Raw genomic sequence first — 16,176 nt, forward strand, 5'->3', positions numbered from 1 at the left:
ATTTCTTTCCCAAACTGACATACAAATAAAAGCCTTAATAATCATTCACCAATTTACAATATCGAAAAAAGCAAAACTTTAAAATTGAGGTTCTGATACTTAATATTCATTTATCCAAGCCAAAAGGTTTTTGTTCTCACTGTTAGGACAAAAAATGTCATGTTTGTGTGGGCTTTCTTGTGTTTTGTTTTTGTCTTGTTGAGTTTTTTTGGTTTTTGTTTGTTTATTTGTTTGTTTTTTCTTTTTTAATATATCATGCTGTAAGCCTATAGAAACCTGTCATGCAATAGTCCTCCAAAATAATTTTGTGCTGTCCACTTAAACAAATTTAGAAGAGATGATTGAAACCAGGCTTGCTCACAACATCACCTTCATCCTGGATATGATTTCCTGCATATATCTCCCCTCACACAGGGGAATACAAATTCTTTCTAATCATGATGATAAGCAGGATATAGAACTGACTTGTCACTTGATATGCATGAGCCACTACATAAGTCAGCTTTATGGGCAACTGGTAGGAAATACTGTGCCCATAGCCTAGAGAAGAGCACATCAGTCATACTAGATGGATTCAGGAATGCCTACTAGAACCATTCATTTACTTCTAATGCTGCAAAGGCTTTTCTTACAGCTTGACCTTAATTAAAATGTGTCATTAAAAAGCATACACAATTATGGTCTCAGTGCCAGCTTCTGTGCTGCATCAGTTATTCCAAAAACAGACAAAGACCATGCCCATCATGACATCATATTCAGTGAATTTAGGCCACTGGAAAAACAAGAAGTTAGTTTCTTTTCTCACCAGATTTACAAGTACTGTGAAGTAGAATAATGAATTATTTCACCACTGTGTATTGTCCCAATTCAGCAAAACACTTCTGCATCACTAACTTCAAACCCGTGCTTTGTCCCACTGATTTCAGTTGAATCAAAATAAACATCAATAAATGGAAGTTATAGGTGAACACCCTATGTTGAGCTCAGGTTCCCTAGAAGGAAGGAAAGGCAGACTGAGCTGTGTGAGACTGCAGAAGCAAGCTGGTGACCTAGACCTTAAGCTGTCCCAAGCATTGCTTACAAAATTTTCAGGCTTTAATACAATGTTATCTGATTTCTACTCTATGCAATGGAGATTCCAAAGACACATAAACATTCCTGAACTGCAGCACAGTGCAGAAAACACAGTATTTATCTGTTTAGCTTAGATGAAGCCCTGCCCCAGCACAGCCATGGCACCTTTTGCTCAACACCATCTGGGAGCCTCTGAGACACAAGGAGCCACACAGACTCATCTTCCAGCTCTACTTGTCCTTATGTAAAGTCTGAGCCAGAACATTATTACAAAATCTTCATTAGCTGATGCTTTGTTGCTTGAAAATTCTCAAGAGAGCCAATGCCACAGGAGGATGAAGCAGTATTTCATAACCAGGTTCCAGCTCTAACACAGTTGATATGCATGTTGTGGGTGTCATTTAATGTGACATTGTATTAAGAAGCGTGGATTAACAAGCTAAATCCCTTCCTTCCCCTTATTAGTGCTGCCCAATGAACCATGTACTTGCACAATCATGTGAAAGGCTCATGGCTTTTTCCTTTGCAGTCCCCACTCCTCCTTCCCATCCAGTTCAGAGAGGCAGCCCTGATTAAGCACAATGGTCATCACTAAAAATTCAACATTACCAGATCAGTTAATTTTTACTTTAACTTCAGGTAAAAATTATAACATCTCAGATATGGGTTAGTTACAGATAAAAGCATTTAAAAAACAGTCAGTTTACTGCCATCATATTAAGTATTTGTGAAGTATTTCTCTGAAATACATTAAATTTTTGTAAAAGTTTAGCTATTCCTGTGACTGCTTACTAAATCCCAAGATTCAGTTTAGGTATAATTAAGCTTTAGGATTGTTTGGCCTGACTGAAAATTAATGACTTCATAATTCTACATATGTTTTAAAAAATGCTTTCAGAACTGCTGGGATGAAGGTTACTGAGTATATAAAGGCAAGCCATTACCTTTTAAAAATAAATTCCACTGATCTCTACCATACTTACAAACTCACAGAGTAAGAAATTTCAACAAACCTTCTTATTTCTTTAAATATCTCATGTGAATATGGGAGGACAATGTATTCTGCTTAGTGAGGAAAAGCTGCTTTGCACTTAGCCGTGTTTGGTATGTAAACAGGAATGAGATAAAGACAAAGCAAAACAGTTGACATCAATGAAGTAAATGACATTTCCAGAACATGATAATGAATAGCTTCTGGCTTTTTTCTCTCAGGGAAAAAGGGCATGTATTATTGCCTTTTTTCTCCTTTGTTCCCAGATTTCAAATGTATTTGAATCTGAACAAATTTTATACCCTTTGAACCTTGTTACCCTGTAGCACTGAGCTGGAGTTACTGCTTATCATTTAAGTGCACATATTTATGCTCACAACTCATGCAATAAAGTATCAAAAGCAGCACTTAAAAAAATTTAAATAGCTTTGTTAATGTCAAAAGGTAAGGTATCAGCATAATATTAATTAACTAAACACTGCAGAGAGATTTTATGACAGCCAGAACACAGCTCTTTTAGTTTTCTAAAATAGCAAAATTGCAAGTTACATATGTGTTTTGTAAACTGGTTTTAGCACAGAAAGCTTATATTAGCCCATGTGTTATCCAGTAATTACCTTTGCCTTAATATTTTATAGAATAAAATTTCAAATAATTCTGTAAGAAAGACTATGTGTACTATGAAGTACATAAGTTTTACAGACAGTGGATATAATGGAAAGGAAAGAAAAGAAATACATATTGGTGTTTAGCCTCAAAAAGTTAAATATTGGTAGGGTACAATCAGGTATGGGGTTTTTTTCCTAATTATATCGATAGTCTTGTGGAATAGATTGAAATCAAAGACTCAAGCATTCTGCTCCTAAATTACACAAAAACATAAATTTAGAATTATTCTATTAAAGGAAAAAAAAAGAATGCATAAAAGGAGTGACTAAAAATAGAAATTTTCACACATCTGATGGTAATACAAGAATTAATAAAGACAGTACACCTTGAACTGCTTGTCTGACTCACAATTCAGATATTTTACAGGACAAAATCACATTATCATAATTCTGTGAACGACCACTCTAAAAGTATAATTTTGAAGCTTAATATACATGAAACAAGGAGCATAATTCTGATGCTGATGAAAAAGTAGTAAATAATAAGCACTGCTGAAGATGTAAAAACAGTAAGCCAGTCTGCATGCAAGTGCAAACTGGTCCAATCCATTTCCTGAAATGCTTCAAAAATTGTTTGAACTTTGCTCCTACAACTAAAAGCAATTTTGTATTTCTGTGTTCAGACTTTGGCATTGGTTGCCAGGCAGATGTCATGAAGTTCATGAGCCTCAAAGGCATTTTTCCACCAGCACTTGCTACTTTTAAAATGCTGATTCATTAAATAAAGCTTACCATGTTAAAAGCCACAGTATCTCATCTAAACTATAAAAAGTGCTTTTGAAACCTGCTTAGAACTTTCACCAGTATCCAGTTAAAATACTGTTACTATGCTTCAAATTTATTTTGTATAAACACTGATTGTAGTTCACAAATCAGTTTCAGATAAGCTGATTTACAAGAGGCACTCTTCTTCCTGTATATGCAGGTATGACCATGTGTATTCAGGTGTATGTATTAAACAAATAATTGTGAATAAATAGTAAGATCAATTTAAAGCACTTTTAACTTGGTCAAAAATAAAAGGTAAGCCCCCCAAAGACACTAGGCAACTTTTGAAATATTGGTAAATATATATATATATTTACATGTATAAGTATATAATTTACTTAAGAATGAAATTTCTTTTTAGAAGTATTAATATAATTAATCAGTTAATCAATAATGATTGTTCACTTTTCATGGGCTAAGAAAGTATCATACACTACACAAATATGATTTGGTGCAGTACCAAACTTCATTGTAACTTACTTTTTTCTACCAAGCAAGAATATTTTCCTTCCAACTATATATGGAGCAGATTCATGTGTATTTATACATGTTATCTATTCAGTAATCAACAGTTGCACTCCTTTAATGTAAGAAGAGTGTTCTGCTTTTCACACAGCCACCAAGCTGCATGATGCTGGACACAGGGTTCAATAATGGAGAATCCCCACCTGCTCTCCCATGCTCAGCAAGACCAGCTTTGCTCCCCTGCCTCAGCACTATTTTTGTCCCAGATGCATTCCAGGACAGCCCAAAATGTGAGCAGGATGGATGCACGTGCCTGTTTCTCTCATACCTTTTCAGCCCTCACAATAAAATCATGCTTGATGGAAGGTCACAAATGAAATACTTTTGACATTAAATTCTCTGCAGTTTCTGCCTCTGCCTCTCATAAGGGACCAAGGACACACAAGCTCAGCAAACCTGAAGCAAACCTGAGACATTGCACACACAGATCTCTATTGAAGAGTTGAATCTAAGCAGGTTACTGAAGTACTAAAGTTACTGACCTTGGAGGTATAAAATAAACTGGCCTTCCCACAAAGCACATTTGCAGATTTAGAGTACTTTCTTGGTTTGTGTGTCCAAATAAGACAAAGAGACTCCTTACTGAGTCTTAGTATTAAAATCCACACTGTATTTATGCATAGGGATCTGCACAGCTAGGTTTTATTCAAATACCTTGTTTTCTAACATAAATAAAAACAAATACAATTTTCAAATGTAATAAAAATAATCAGAGAAGAAAGATGATCACAGAATAAATAATGCTTTAAACTAGTCATTTCCCTCCTAAGATATATGGCAAGAAGGAATGGGAATAGATTGTGTTTGCATGTTTAGAAAACAGGCTCCAGAATAAACTAAACCAAAGAATTTGAGGCGTTCCCATTTGCTCCAGTTTTGTCTTAGGGACCAACCTAATTCCACAACATACTCACTGAAATTCAGTTTATCATAGGAAATATTTTAATAGATGCTCCTCCATTCCTCTTAATTGCTACCTGATTTAGAAGTCCTGTTTAAACAAAACAGGAAATTAAGTCTGAAATGTGACAAATATACATAATGGAGCTGAAAATGTACTAGGAAAGGAATGTCAGAGAGCATGATTAAAATGGGAAAAGGACTGCAGCTACAAAGAAGTTCAGATGCATCTCTAATAGAGGATGAATCTGATTTCTTTAAAACCAAAGACATGAGTTATACATCAGCAAACACAAAGAAATACTCAGAAAGACTAGGACAAAAATGCACAATCTCTAGCAGTGGCAGTGTTACCTCTATTTGAGACAGAAAAGTGATAACAAAATAAGGTGAAATGAACCATGATTTAAATAGAAAAACACATTAAATCATCATTATTGAAAGGCTTGGGCTGGCAGGAACCTTAAAAACCATCTAGATTCAGCTCCCCTGCTATGGGCAGGGATGACACCCATTAGATCAGAGTGGCAGTATTTATAACAAAGGGTCATACAGACTTTCTCTTTTATTCAATGTTGGAAAATTTTAATGACATAGAATATTCCCCAATTGTTTTTTCAACAAAACTATTCTATGAAATTACTTATTTTCTTGTTCCAATTATTAATGTTTGCAGTGAAAGGCCACAGACTTATTTTTACCAGTGGTTAGCACTTTCCTTAGTCTTTTTGGAGGAAAACAGATCACAAAACTGATGTCAGTGTACCAGCATCAAAGTAAACACTGTAATTACTGTGCAGGTTTAATCTAAGATGTAATGCCAGCTTGGTAAACTGATTCCTTTCCATTTAATGATTTGGTTAGGTTAAAATTCCACAAAGGTTAAAGTAGAAATTAGAAGGTGCCAGCACTGGTCAGAAGCCATACATTACACTTCTCTACAATTATGATTACAAATACAGTTTGTCAAATGGTATTTCCACATTGTTTCAGGGCCCTTTTCTATAATTTCAGTCAGCAGAAAATTCACACTAAGTTTTTTTATTTCAGAATGCTTTCTTGATTTGCATCTCTCTTTGTGCAAACTGCATCTGTTCTAATAGTTTTTCTCACTCATATTACTATTTGAGAAATGTTTAAACTTACAATCAGAGAAGCATAAGGCTTATTATCACAGCCAGGCCACAGATGAGAGAATCACAGAATCATTAGGTAGGAAAAGGTCTTTAAGATCACTGAGTCGAAAATCCAGAAACCTGAACCACTCTTGACCTATTCAGCTCTCCCCAGTTGTCTCCTTGTCTGATCCGGTCCTGTTTGCTCAGGTTTGTTAAAAATATAGCTTTCCCCTGGTTCAAAAGCTTAATATATGTGTGCATTTAAAATAAATAAATAAATAAATACACTTTGTGCCACAATTCCAAGAGATACGTCATAAGCTAACTGAATACTTGACAAGACCTATATACAGAATTTAAAAGTTCCAAAGATCATCTGGGTGATGGGTGATCCATTGAAATACACTCACATACTATTCTGTTCTGCATTATATTGCATAAAATTAATCCAGAAGCCTGACTGATAGAGCTGCCATTCTTAGGAGCTGTATAAAACTAAGATCCTGACATCCTCTGGTCATTAGCACTCAACTAGCATATTCAGGAAATTTTAATTAGTTACTTGTTGGCTTTAGACAAAACTCATTTTCAGTAACTAACTTCAGACAATATTGTTAAATTCAGTAAATGGAAACTGTAAATGGCACTAATCTCACACAACCAGGTTTAACCTCAGAGTAGTGGTAATTTTGAGTTACAATTAATGAAAGAACTAGAGAAAGAAAACTATGCTACACTTTGGGGTGACCTTGCCTGACTTTCCTAGAGAGAGTTGGCAGCACAGGGAGCTGAGTAGGGCAGCAAGTTCAGACAAGAGTGAGAGGAATCAGCTCCACTAGATCTAACAGAGATGAGCTGGGCTCAGTGACTGGGGCTCTGTAGGTCAATAACCATTTCTGAAACACCCAATCCTGACTGGAAATTCTTCTACAGTAATTGTATCTAAACTATTCTAACAGTGACTTTTGAAACATAAATTGCAGAACTCTCTTATCACACTAGATTTATGTAATGTAATAATAGCTAAGTGGTTTCAGGAGCTGAATCCACTGACACTCCCTCCACATATGAGATGATTAGCAACCTAGTAAAGTGCAGAGACATATTTTGTACTTAAAGTAAAAGCCAAATTAACTTTTCTACCATTTATGTGAGTAATCACATCTGCTTTCAAACCAGGATTTCTTTGGCAATTTCACCCTTCAGAGGTAGATCAATTTTCCATCTGATGGGAAACACTGGTAGGCTGACCAAACAGTCAGGACTCAAGTTCTTCAACAGAGAATCAAATTTAACCTGAATATATATATATACATATACATATATATAAATATAATTTTCACAGCTCTCTGGAGATTTCTTTTTTTCTAATCGAAGGTTGAACTTGGCCCAGAAACTTTAAAGTGTAAGATACTCATCAACAGAATGCACAACAAATTGGAGAATCAACTGGTACACATTATGGGGTTTTTTTTTCACTTTCCTTCCCAATTAAAGCAATTAATTCTAAACAATGTTTTATTGTATGTATAGTTTTCTGCTAAAATTAAGACAGATGTGTTCAGTAGACTATAAAGGTCACAGTGCTCTTAATTACCAAGTTTGTTTCTTTCTTTTGGATTAAACAGATTTCAGTTTTTTCTCACCTCCTATTCTTCACCTTTCATGCCATGCCACAGACATGAAAGACAGAGCACTCTTCTCTTATTTTCTGCACCTGTCTCTATATCATGCTTACACCAAAGAGGACAAGAAAGACAAAGCCTCTTTAAATCAAATAAATATCAAATGGTATCAATGCCAGTCAAATGACAAAAATGCAAGTTTGTGGAATAAAACTAAAGATGCCAAAGTAAATTGACTAAAGCAATAAAAAGGCAAAAGCCAGAGCATTTTTATATGGTCTGATGTAATTTTTTCTATTCCAAACTGGCACCAGGAGAATGTGACTTAGTAAATATTACCAGATATCTGAGTTCATTTAGGAAAACATAGAAATACAAAGAATAGTTCCTTGGTACTATTGTACCACTACAAATGTAAAATTCATTCCTGAGGAAACATCATGTGTTCATTTACACAGTTTTACAGGTTCAGCTTGTTAGAATTATGATGGAGAGAAAAGAGTTGTTGAAAAGAGAGGTAATAAAAATGAATGATTTCTTTGCCTCTCAGAGTCTGCCAGTGGAGGACTGAACATCCTCTGCCACCAGTCAATCAATATGTATGAAGAATAATACAATGAAGAGGGGATTGTTAACATCAAATGAAAGAAAATACCCAGAGGAATATGAGTTTCAGATTTTCACTCTTGAACAAAGCAGAATTTCTACAGCATTTATTCTGAAAGCTAGACAAATAACAATTACACTTGGGACCTCAGACAAAGACCCTGAGCTGTCTCAGAGCAATTTTACCACATTTACCTTGCTAAATAAAAATTCTTCTTGAATTTCAAGCAAGTTAATGATTGTTAAACATCATCGAGGTACAATTTTTTTTAATATACTTTGGGAATAAAGCAGTAATATTAAAAGCTGCTAATGTTGAAATTGGAATAAATAAATTAATCATTAAAATCCAAAGCTAAGTTGCTTCTGCTCTCAAGCAGAAAAATGTTTAGGATATCTTGACATGTAATTAGAATACAAGTGTGTGTATGTAGCTAGCCCTGAATTCAGGATGAGCCACTCAAAACAACTGCACAGCCAGATACTCAAAACAAATATTATAAAATAAAATTAATAACACAAATGTATGCCTTATGTATGAGTTGTATCTACAAATAGAAAAATAACCACTTAACTTGAAAAATCAAGCAGATGACACAAATTCACATTTCAGTTTTGTTTTGAAAACTTAAGATGTGATCCTGATTATATATTCTGCAATTGCAATGCCAGCCTCCTAGTAATGTATCTTGTAGGGCACAACTATTCACAAATGTCTCACAGAAAGAAGGTTAAAGTAGAGGAAATGTAGTCAATTTTCAGAAACACACTGTATATTAACTTGAACACTAACAGTATTGTTAGGTATTTCCTGAATGTTACCATGCACAGTGATGATACCAAAGGAGGAAGATTTAGTCTACATGGTCCAGTCATCATATCTCCCCTGCTAAAATACACTGAAAAAATTCTTACCTACTGTACACTAACAGGCTCCTTCGGGTTCCATCTAGTTTTCATTAAATATTGCAGTCTAAGCCTAAATTATGAGACTAAGCCTAAAAACTAGCTGAACAGAAGTGAAGCACCCAAATAAGTAAAATGAGATAAATTAGACCACAGAGTAAAAAATCAGTATTTTGGAATATTCTCTTTTTAAACTCAATATTTAATTAAAAATAAAAATCCCCAAACTTACACTCCATTCTATTGTTTAATCCCTCATATATCTGAAAATATGTATTGTGAAATGTTATATTAGAACTAGATAAAATTAGCTCTAGTCAACCAGTATCACTGTGAAACATGAAGTTGTACCTTAATACAACATCTAATATAGTTTTTGGTTTCCATCCTCAATAAAACTGAGTTAGTCATGATTATTACTATCCAGTATAACAAATCACACACATCAGTCATTCACTGGTTTTGTCTCTGAACACTTCTTGCTTTGAAGTGCAGAGATCAACACTGACACTTGAAGATCATGGTCCAAGAGATTAACAGAGCCTGATCTTCAAAGAAAGAATAAGAGAAGAAAAAGAGGCTAAGGGGAAAAAAAAAAACCCACAAAAACATAAACATTCCTTTTGGTTCAATACCTGCTTACATAAAGAATAAATAAAGTTGAACAAACTCATGACCACTATTTGCACAGAAAACCTTCATGAATGAGGAAAACAAAGGAAAATTGAAGAAGGTAAGAGTATTGGGATAAAGACTGTTATCAGCTGAGATAAATGGGAACTGGAGGCTGAGGAGGGTAGGGAAAAACATTAAAGAGAACAATGTGAAAGCACATTTTGCTGGAATATGACCTACATGCCAGAATGGTTGTTCAGTCTCAAAAGAGAAATAATCTTAAAAGTTCAGACATCAGTAAATACAATGTAAACAGGAAAACAATGCATGGTAAGTGGCAAAAGTAAACAAGCAAAGCACAAAAGACAACAGATAAAATTTAGACAACTATTTTTGACATTGAAAGTATTCCAGATAACACAGATATTAAACTCACTGAAACAAGTTTAAATCTGCTCCAGAAATCTCAGACAAATATATCTGCTTTATATCTCTCCCCATTAGCTTTCTGATAACTAGCCTAGTTTAGTTTGGCTGTCAGACCTCGCTGGAATCTAAGTAAATGGAATTGCCTCATTACATTCAGAATGTACAGATCTTGACCTTAAAATAGAACTACTCATTGTAAATCAGATTTTCATGGTAACACTGCATGAAGACAGTCAAGAAACAAACGTTCACAGTTAAAGCTTTTCACTAGACAGCTGAAATATAAGTAAATCATATCAGGAAGATGCAAACTAATGGAAGTGTATAATTTTTATATTATTTGCTACCATGCAGTTTAAAAAAACCCAAAAAACAAAAAACAACCCAATGATTTTTTATTTTACTTAGGATTTCACCTATCCACATTCACTTATTGTACTGAAATTCCAGCAAAAAAACGTAGACCTAACTCTCTTGTTTCTGAAATCTCCCATGTGTTTCAAACTATCTTCATACTACCACATTACTCAGAAAGACTGTCAAGTGTGCTCCAAATGTCTTCATATCCTCTGCTCCCAAGGCATGCTACTGTACACAGCTTCAGCTACTAGTATCACTGCACTGTTTTACAAATGTTAATATGCTTAAAGTACAAGATTTTCAGAGGAATGTGCTGCATGTAATCAAGTTAGGACAGGAAAACCTGTACAAAACAACAACAACAAAAAATTACAACCTTACATGTTCTACCAGAACTTGAATGCTTGTTTTAAATTTAAGAGATTTTTGGGAGAAGGTCTCTTTAGAAGAAGGACTTGACCTTCATGGCCATTCAGTTGCAGGGATGTTGATCCTAATATCTCCTGCCACAGCTTCTCTCTTCTCCTCCTGTGCTGACACTGCCCATAATGCAAAAGTGGAATACAGCAGAGGAACTGATCTCTACCCTCCTCCTAAAATTAAATACAATTAATTCCAATCTCCTGATAGCCTAGAGCTTTAGTTTCTGTCAACAGGATTTTAAAACTAAGCTGATCCTCAACAGTGAAGTTCAGGGAGTTTCAACACTAGGCTTTATTTGAGTGAGACTCTGAATTTTGGTGCAAATAACTTATGCTGAGTTTCATCACACAATGTCTAATGGCAGTTTGATAAAGTGATACAACTTGGCACTTCATACAGAAATTATCATTCCAGCAGGATGGGAAAATCTGATATAACTCTTACAGATCTAGCTGTTTCATTCACAACATTTAAATCCCCCTAATTTTGTAACTTAAGTCTAATGCTTGGATTTTCCTCTAGTCATGATACACAGATATCAGCATCAAGCAAATTGTGAAGCAAAGGAATCAAAATGGTCCTGTGTAATCACCTCTGTGAACTGAGATTTCTTTACTGTACTGGTACTGGAAGTAAAGTAAAGACACAAAACCCTCCAAAGAAACAAAATCCCCAAAATAAAATCAAACAACAACAAAACAAACAAAAAAAAAAAAAAAACTAAACCCGCACAACTTTTCTCTATGAATTTAGTGTCAGACTACCACAAAAAGGTTTGTAGAAAAATGACACAAGTATGGAAAATTGGTAGTTTCAAGATTAAAATTCATTTCTGCTGCATTTTAAATGAGAATTTAGTCAAATGGATGGGGGGGGGGAAGGCATATAAAGATACAAGGAAAGAAAAGGAAAAGAAAAGGTTATCAAAATGTGCAGTGTCTTCATAGTCCATATCTACAACAGTTATGAAAGAATAATCAATTTTTTTTAACACATTGTTTCAGTGCTTTTTAGATAAGATGATGACTGGAAACACACAAAAAATCATACATAAGGCTCTCTTCACTGGGATCTTTTTTTTTTTTTTTTTTTTTTTTTTTAAGACCAATCTTATAATTTAGAATGGGAAATTATTTCCTCAGTGATCAAGGTTTGGATAAGTTTAGACTTTAATAAAAAATTCAGTAACGTCACTAAAATTACTCCTTTATGTATTAAATTCAAGTTTTCTTATTGACAGTGAAGAGGGCACCTGCACTGAAAAATTGTAAAATAAGATAGATCATTCCATGAACTGATCTACATCTGTTGGTGCAGAAGAGTTCCACTGATTTTTAAAGGCTGTGAGAAGCATGACAGCCAGAGGGAACACACAGTGCATTGCTCTGTGAGAGAGAGCTTTACACATTTGGGAACAGCAGATGATAATGCAAATACAAACAGTGCATGCCCTGACCACAGTACCAATATGTATACAACATTTTCCTTGGCTCAAAGTTATTCACTTGTTTTTACCTTGTTTAAACTGAAAATGGTAACATGAAGTTGAACAGCTCTCAAACCTACCATCTTTTCTGAAATAATTTTCTAGAGTTACGTGGCCTTAAGCTATATTTTAAAATATAAATATACAAATGTAAGGACATGATTTTTAATAGCAGTGTGAGTATCTTACAGATACATATTACACAAGGACATTCTTACATTATTCTATATGCCACAGCTTTGAAATAGAAATGCTAATATGAAGCAATTGCCCCAAAGCAACAAAAGCAGGACTTTCTACTTATTTTATGGAATATTTTCCCAATATATATTCCTTCCTATTGCTATGATCTTTCCTTTTGTTTTCTATCCTTTCTTCACCAGAGCTGAAGATCATTCACAAATCGATCTATCACAGCTGTCACTTCTTTCACTGCTCTCTGTTTCACCTTGGTTGCAAGATTCATCACTAATTAGCACCTACTGTAACTATGAGACTAAAGGAAATGTGCTAGTAAATCTGGAACATGCTTTCTTTCTGAGAATAAACTTCAGAGATCACAAAAGTACTGCTTACGGTCATAGACTTTAATTTTCACCCAGAAAAAAAAAAAATAATCCAGAGCAAATCAAGAACAAATTAAGAGTATAACTTCAAATTGCTAAAGTCTCTGTATTATACATAATTATCATCATCAAGATAAAGAAGTCCTAGAGTCCTTTGAAACAAAGTAAATTAATAGAAATTTTGGAACTTTTCAATCAACCATTTGCTGATAAAAATCAATTTCTGAGTATAATGAACACACAGGAGCAGTTGTCAAAAAAGCTTCAACTTGCCCTTTCGAGACTCTCTCTTCATTTCTGACATGCTTCCCTTGCTCAGTCTTGAAAAATCATCTTACCTTTCAGCAATTCTGTTTTTATCCATCGTGATCCACATGCAGATACGATGGGAGATGCATTCCTTCAGATCCCTCCCTATGCAGATTAAATTCCTGCTGCTTTAAGATCCTAGCTGCATGCAAGCTCCATAGAAAGTGTCCAGCTATTTGTCTTCACCCAATTACAAAAACACTAGCAATTACAACACTTGCAAGAACACATATTTGAGTTTCTGAGCTGAAGCTCCCTCTCAGGACAGCACCAAACAGCAGAGATTTACACCCAAACAACTTTCCCTACACGATGGGGCAACACCCTTACAGAAATTATTAGTGAGTACAAAAGGGAGGGATTGCACCTTTAAGCAATTTACATTAACTCTCAGTCCAGGATTATATATTATATGAAACATGATCTACATCTCATCTTTTACAGCATCATATTGACAAAATTACTTTAAATTTTTCAGGTACTTTTCTCTGAACTAAGAATATGAAAACCCATGCAACATTTTATTTCTTACATTGCAATGGTTTAAAAAAACTATTAAAATAGGGGTACTTTGTAATCTTAATTGCCATTATTTACTAAGATTGTTGAATTTTTACATAAAAGTGCAAAATTAAACGATGTAAAGAGGAACTAAAAAGTTATCAAAATACAACTGGGCAGAAACAACCTGACAAAGGTTTCAAAAGACCTGTTATTTAGTTAATTTTACTATTTGAATCAAGATTACTGTTCTTTAAAGAAAATATGAAAAAATCACTTATGGTTGTTGCCAGGATGATGTGATCTCATTCATCAAAATTTGACTAAGCCAGAAATAATGATCTTATAAAAGAGGCCAAATCCTGCCTTCCTGATTCATGACTGAGTTTGATGCAGTAGAAATTTTCCCTAATTTAACTTTATCAGCTGAGAAAGATCTAGCTCACTGAAGTACTGAACTCAGGAGTTTAAGATAAGAAAAATTTGGCCCAAACACTCTCAATAATGCAAGATACCATCTACTCTACATAGGCAAGGCTAAGCTTTATTGATAAAAACAGGTTTATGCAAATATTCAGCTATCAATTAATTCTAAAGCTTTGGTACTGCAATGTTCAGACATCTATTCAGAAATACTATTTTGTTCTTTCCAGATGATTATCAGATATCAGATAAAGCTTTGTTCATGTGAATCTAATTATTCATGTTTACACTAAGTTCTTTCCTGCCTGAACTTCTCGCAAGGGACTTGAAACTGTTTCATTTTCTGAACAAACCGAGTGCTTCCAAACAACTACTGCTAGAAAATCATAAAGAACATAGAATATTTCTGGTCTTCAAAGTCCTCAAACTATTTAAAAAATCGAATTTAACTCTTCTTCATCCTGCTTTGAAGTGAATCATTTTTAGCAAAGGAATTTAGCCTGAGTTTTCTTCAGAACTAGTGCTGTATGTTATTGTCTATAATACAGAAATGGTAACAGCTTAAAACATTACCAAACAATGATAGTAGGAAGACTTCTAAGAAAAAAATCATAATCAACAAAACTTTTCTCTGCAAAAATGAATGTGGTGTCTTTCTATTTACAAGTTCTAGAACTCCTACTTCATTCAAGTAATAGCCAGAGTAGAAAATAAAAAAGTTGAGGAAAAAAAAAAAAATCGATGGGAAAAAGGCTTAGATGTGAAAAGCTGAAAACATTCTTCTTACATAATTTTAATTACTATTGGTCGTTTTAAAGTTACTCATTATATTCATTTTAAAGGTAGTCAGTTTAAGAAAAGATCATTAATACTGAAGAGCCTTTCTCATTTCAGTGACACTTTGGAAAGACTGGAGAGTAAAAGGCAAATTAACTAATTAAGGAATATTTTTCATTCTAAAGTAGACAGCCAGCTCACAGGAATATATAGAATTAGGTGCTGGGTGTTGAATCCTATCCTTGGGTTCAAAGCAGTCAAAACTTTTGTTTCTGTTTTTCCTACTAATTTGATATAAAGTAAGTATCAAAATGAAAATGGAGATACTAGCTACATTTGGTGACATTTAATCAAAATCAATATATTCTGTAAGAAAATTATAAATAAACAGTTTTTGCCTTAAGAAACAAACTTTTCACCAGGGAAAAAGCCAAAACCAATAGACCTACCCTAGTCTACAGAAGTCAGAAAAAGAGCTAATAAATTTCTTTTTCTCATTTAAGGCAACAATATTAATGGATATAAAACTCTGATCTTGTTAAGAGACTATACATGTACTTCAGAACTAAATCCTCATGAGAAGGTACTCCATAATAAATAATGTTAGAGCTGATTACAAAGTTAGAAAAACTTTAACTATTGGATGAAGGACCTCAAGAGCAGAGAGTCATTAATATAAGAAAACTATTAATACTAAATATAAAGTTTTCCTACCTGTGTGCAGATAAATTACTGAGGTACAAGGCATATTTTTCTTCAGCAGACAATCCATCCATCATCAAGTAAAAAACATGAAAATTACTCTGGTTGAATGGCTGGATAACAACACGAGACTTCTCCAACATGTATGTATAAATCCTAGCTGATTAAGAAACAAACACATAAATTCATCAATATACTGATTGTTCTAAACTTAAATATCTTAAACCATTCATCATTGCAACAGTGGAGAATAAAAAATGTTTCTTATAAAACGACCTGAGGGGAGCATATAAAATATAGTACTAACATTTATACAACCTTGGTTTTCTATACAAATAAAATATAAAATACTAATTCCATTAAAATTGATGGAACAAACATATTACCACACTTAAAAACTGTTT

At 34.0% G+C, this 16,176-nt stretch overlaps 1 protein-coding gene across 1 annotated transcript in view; it reads right to left on the bottom strand.

The window, feature by feature from the left end:
- Positions 1-16,176, bottom strand: part of MYO16 (myosin XVI) — a 353,826-nt gene that overhangs the window by 127,122 nt on the left and 210,528 nt on the right. The window contains exon 16 of the mRNA XM_079322616.1: positions 15,785-15,932. Coding sequence (XP_079178742.1) covers positions 15,785-15,932 — 148 coding nt within the window. The remainder of the gene's footprint in view (positions 1-15,784; positions 15,933-16,176) is intronic.

This window comes from Erithacus rubecula (genome assembly GCF_903797595.1).
Source record: "Erithacus rubecula genome assembly, chromosome: 1".
Classification (NCBI taxonomy): domain Eukaryota; kingdom Metazoa; phylum Chordata; class Aves; order Passeriformes; family Muscicapidae; genus Erithacus; species Erithacus rubecula.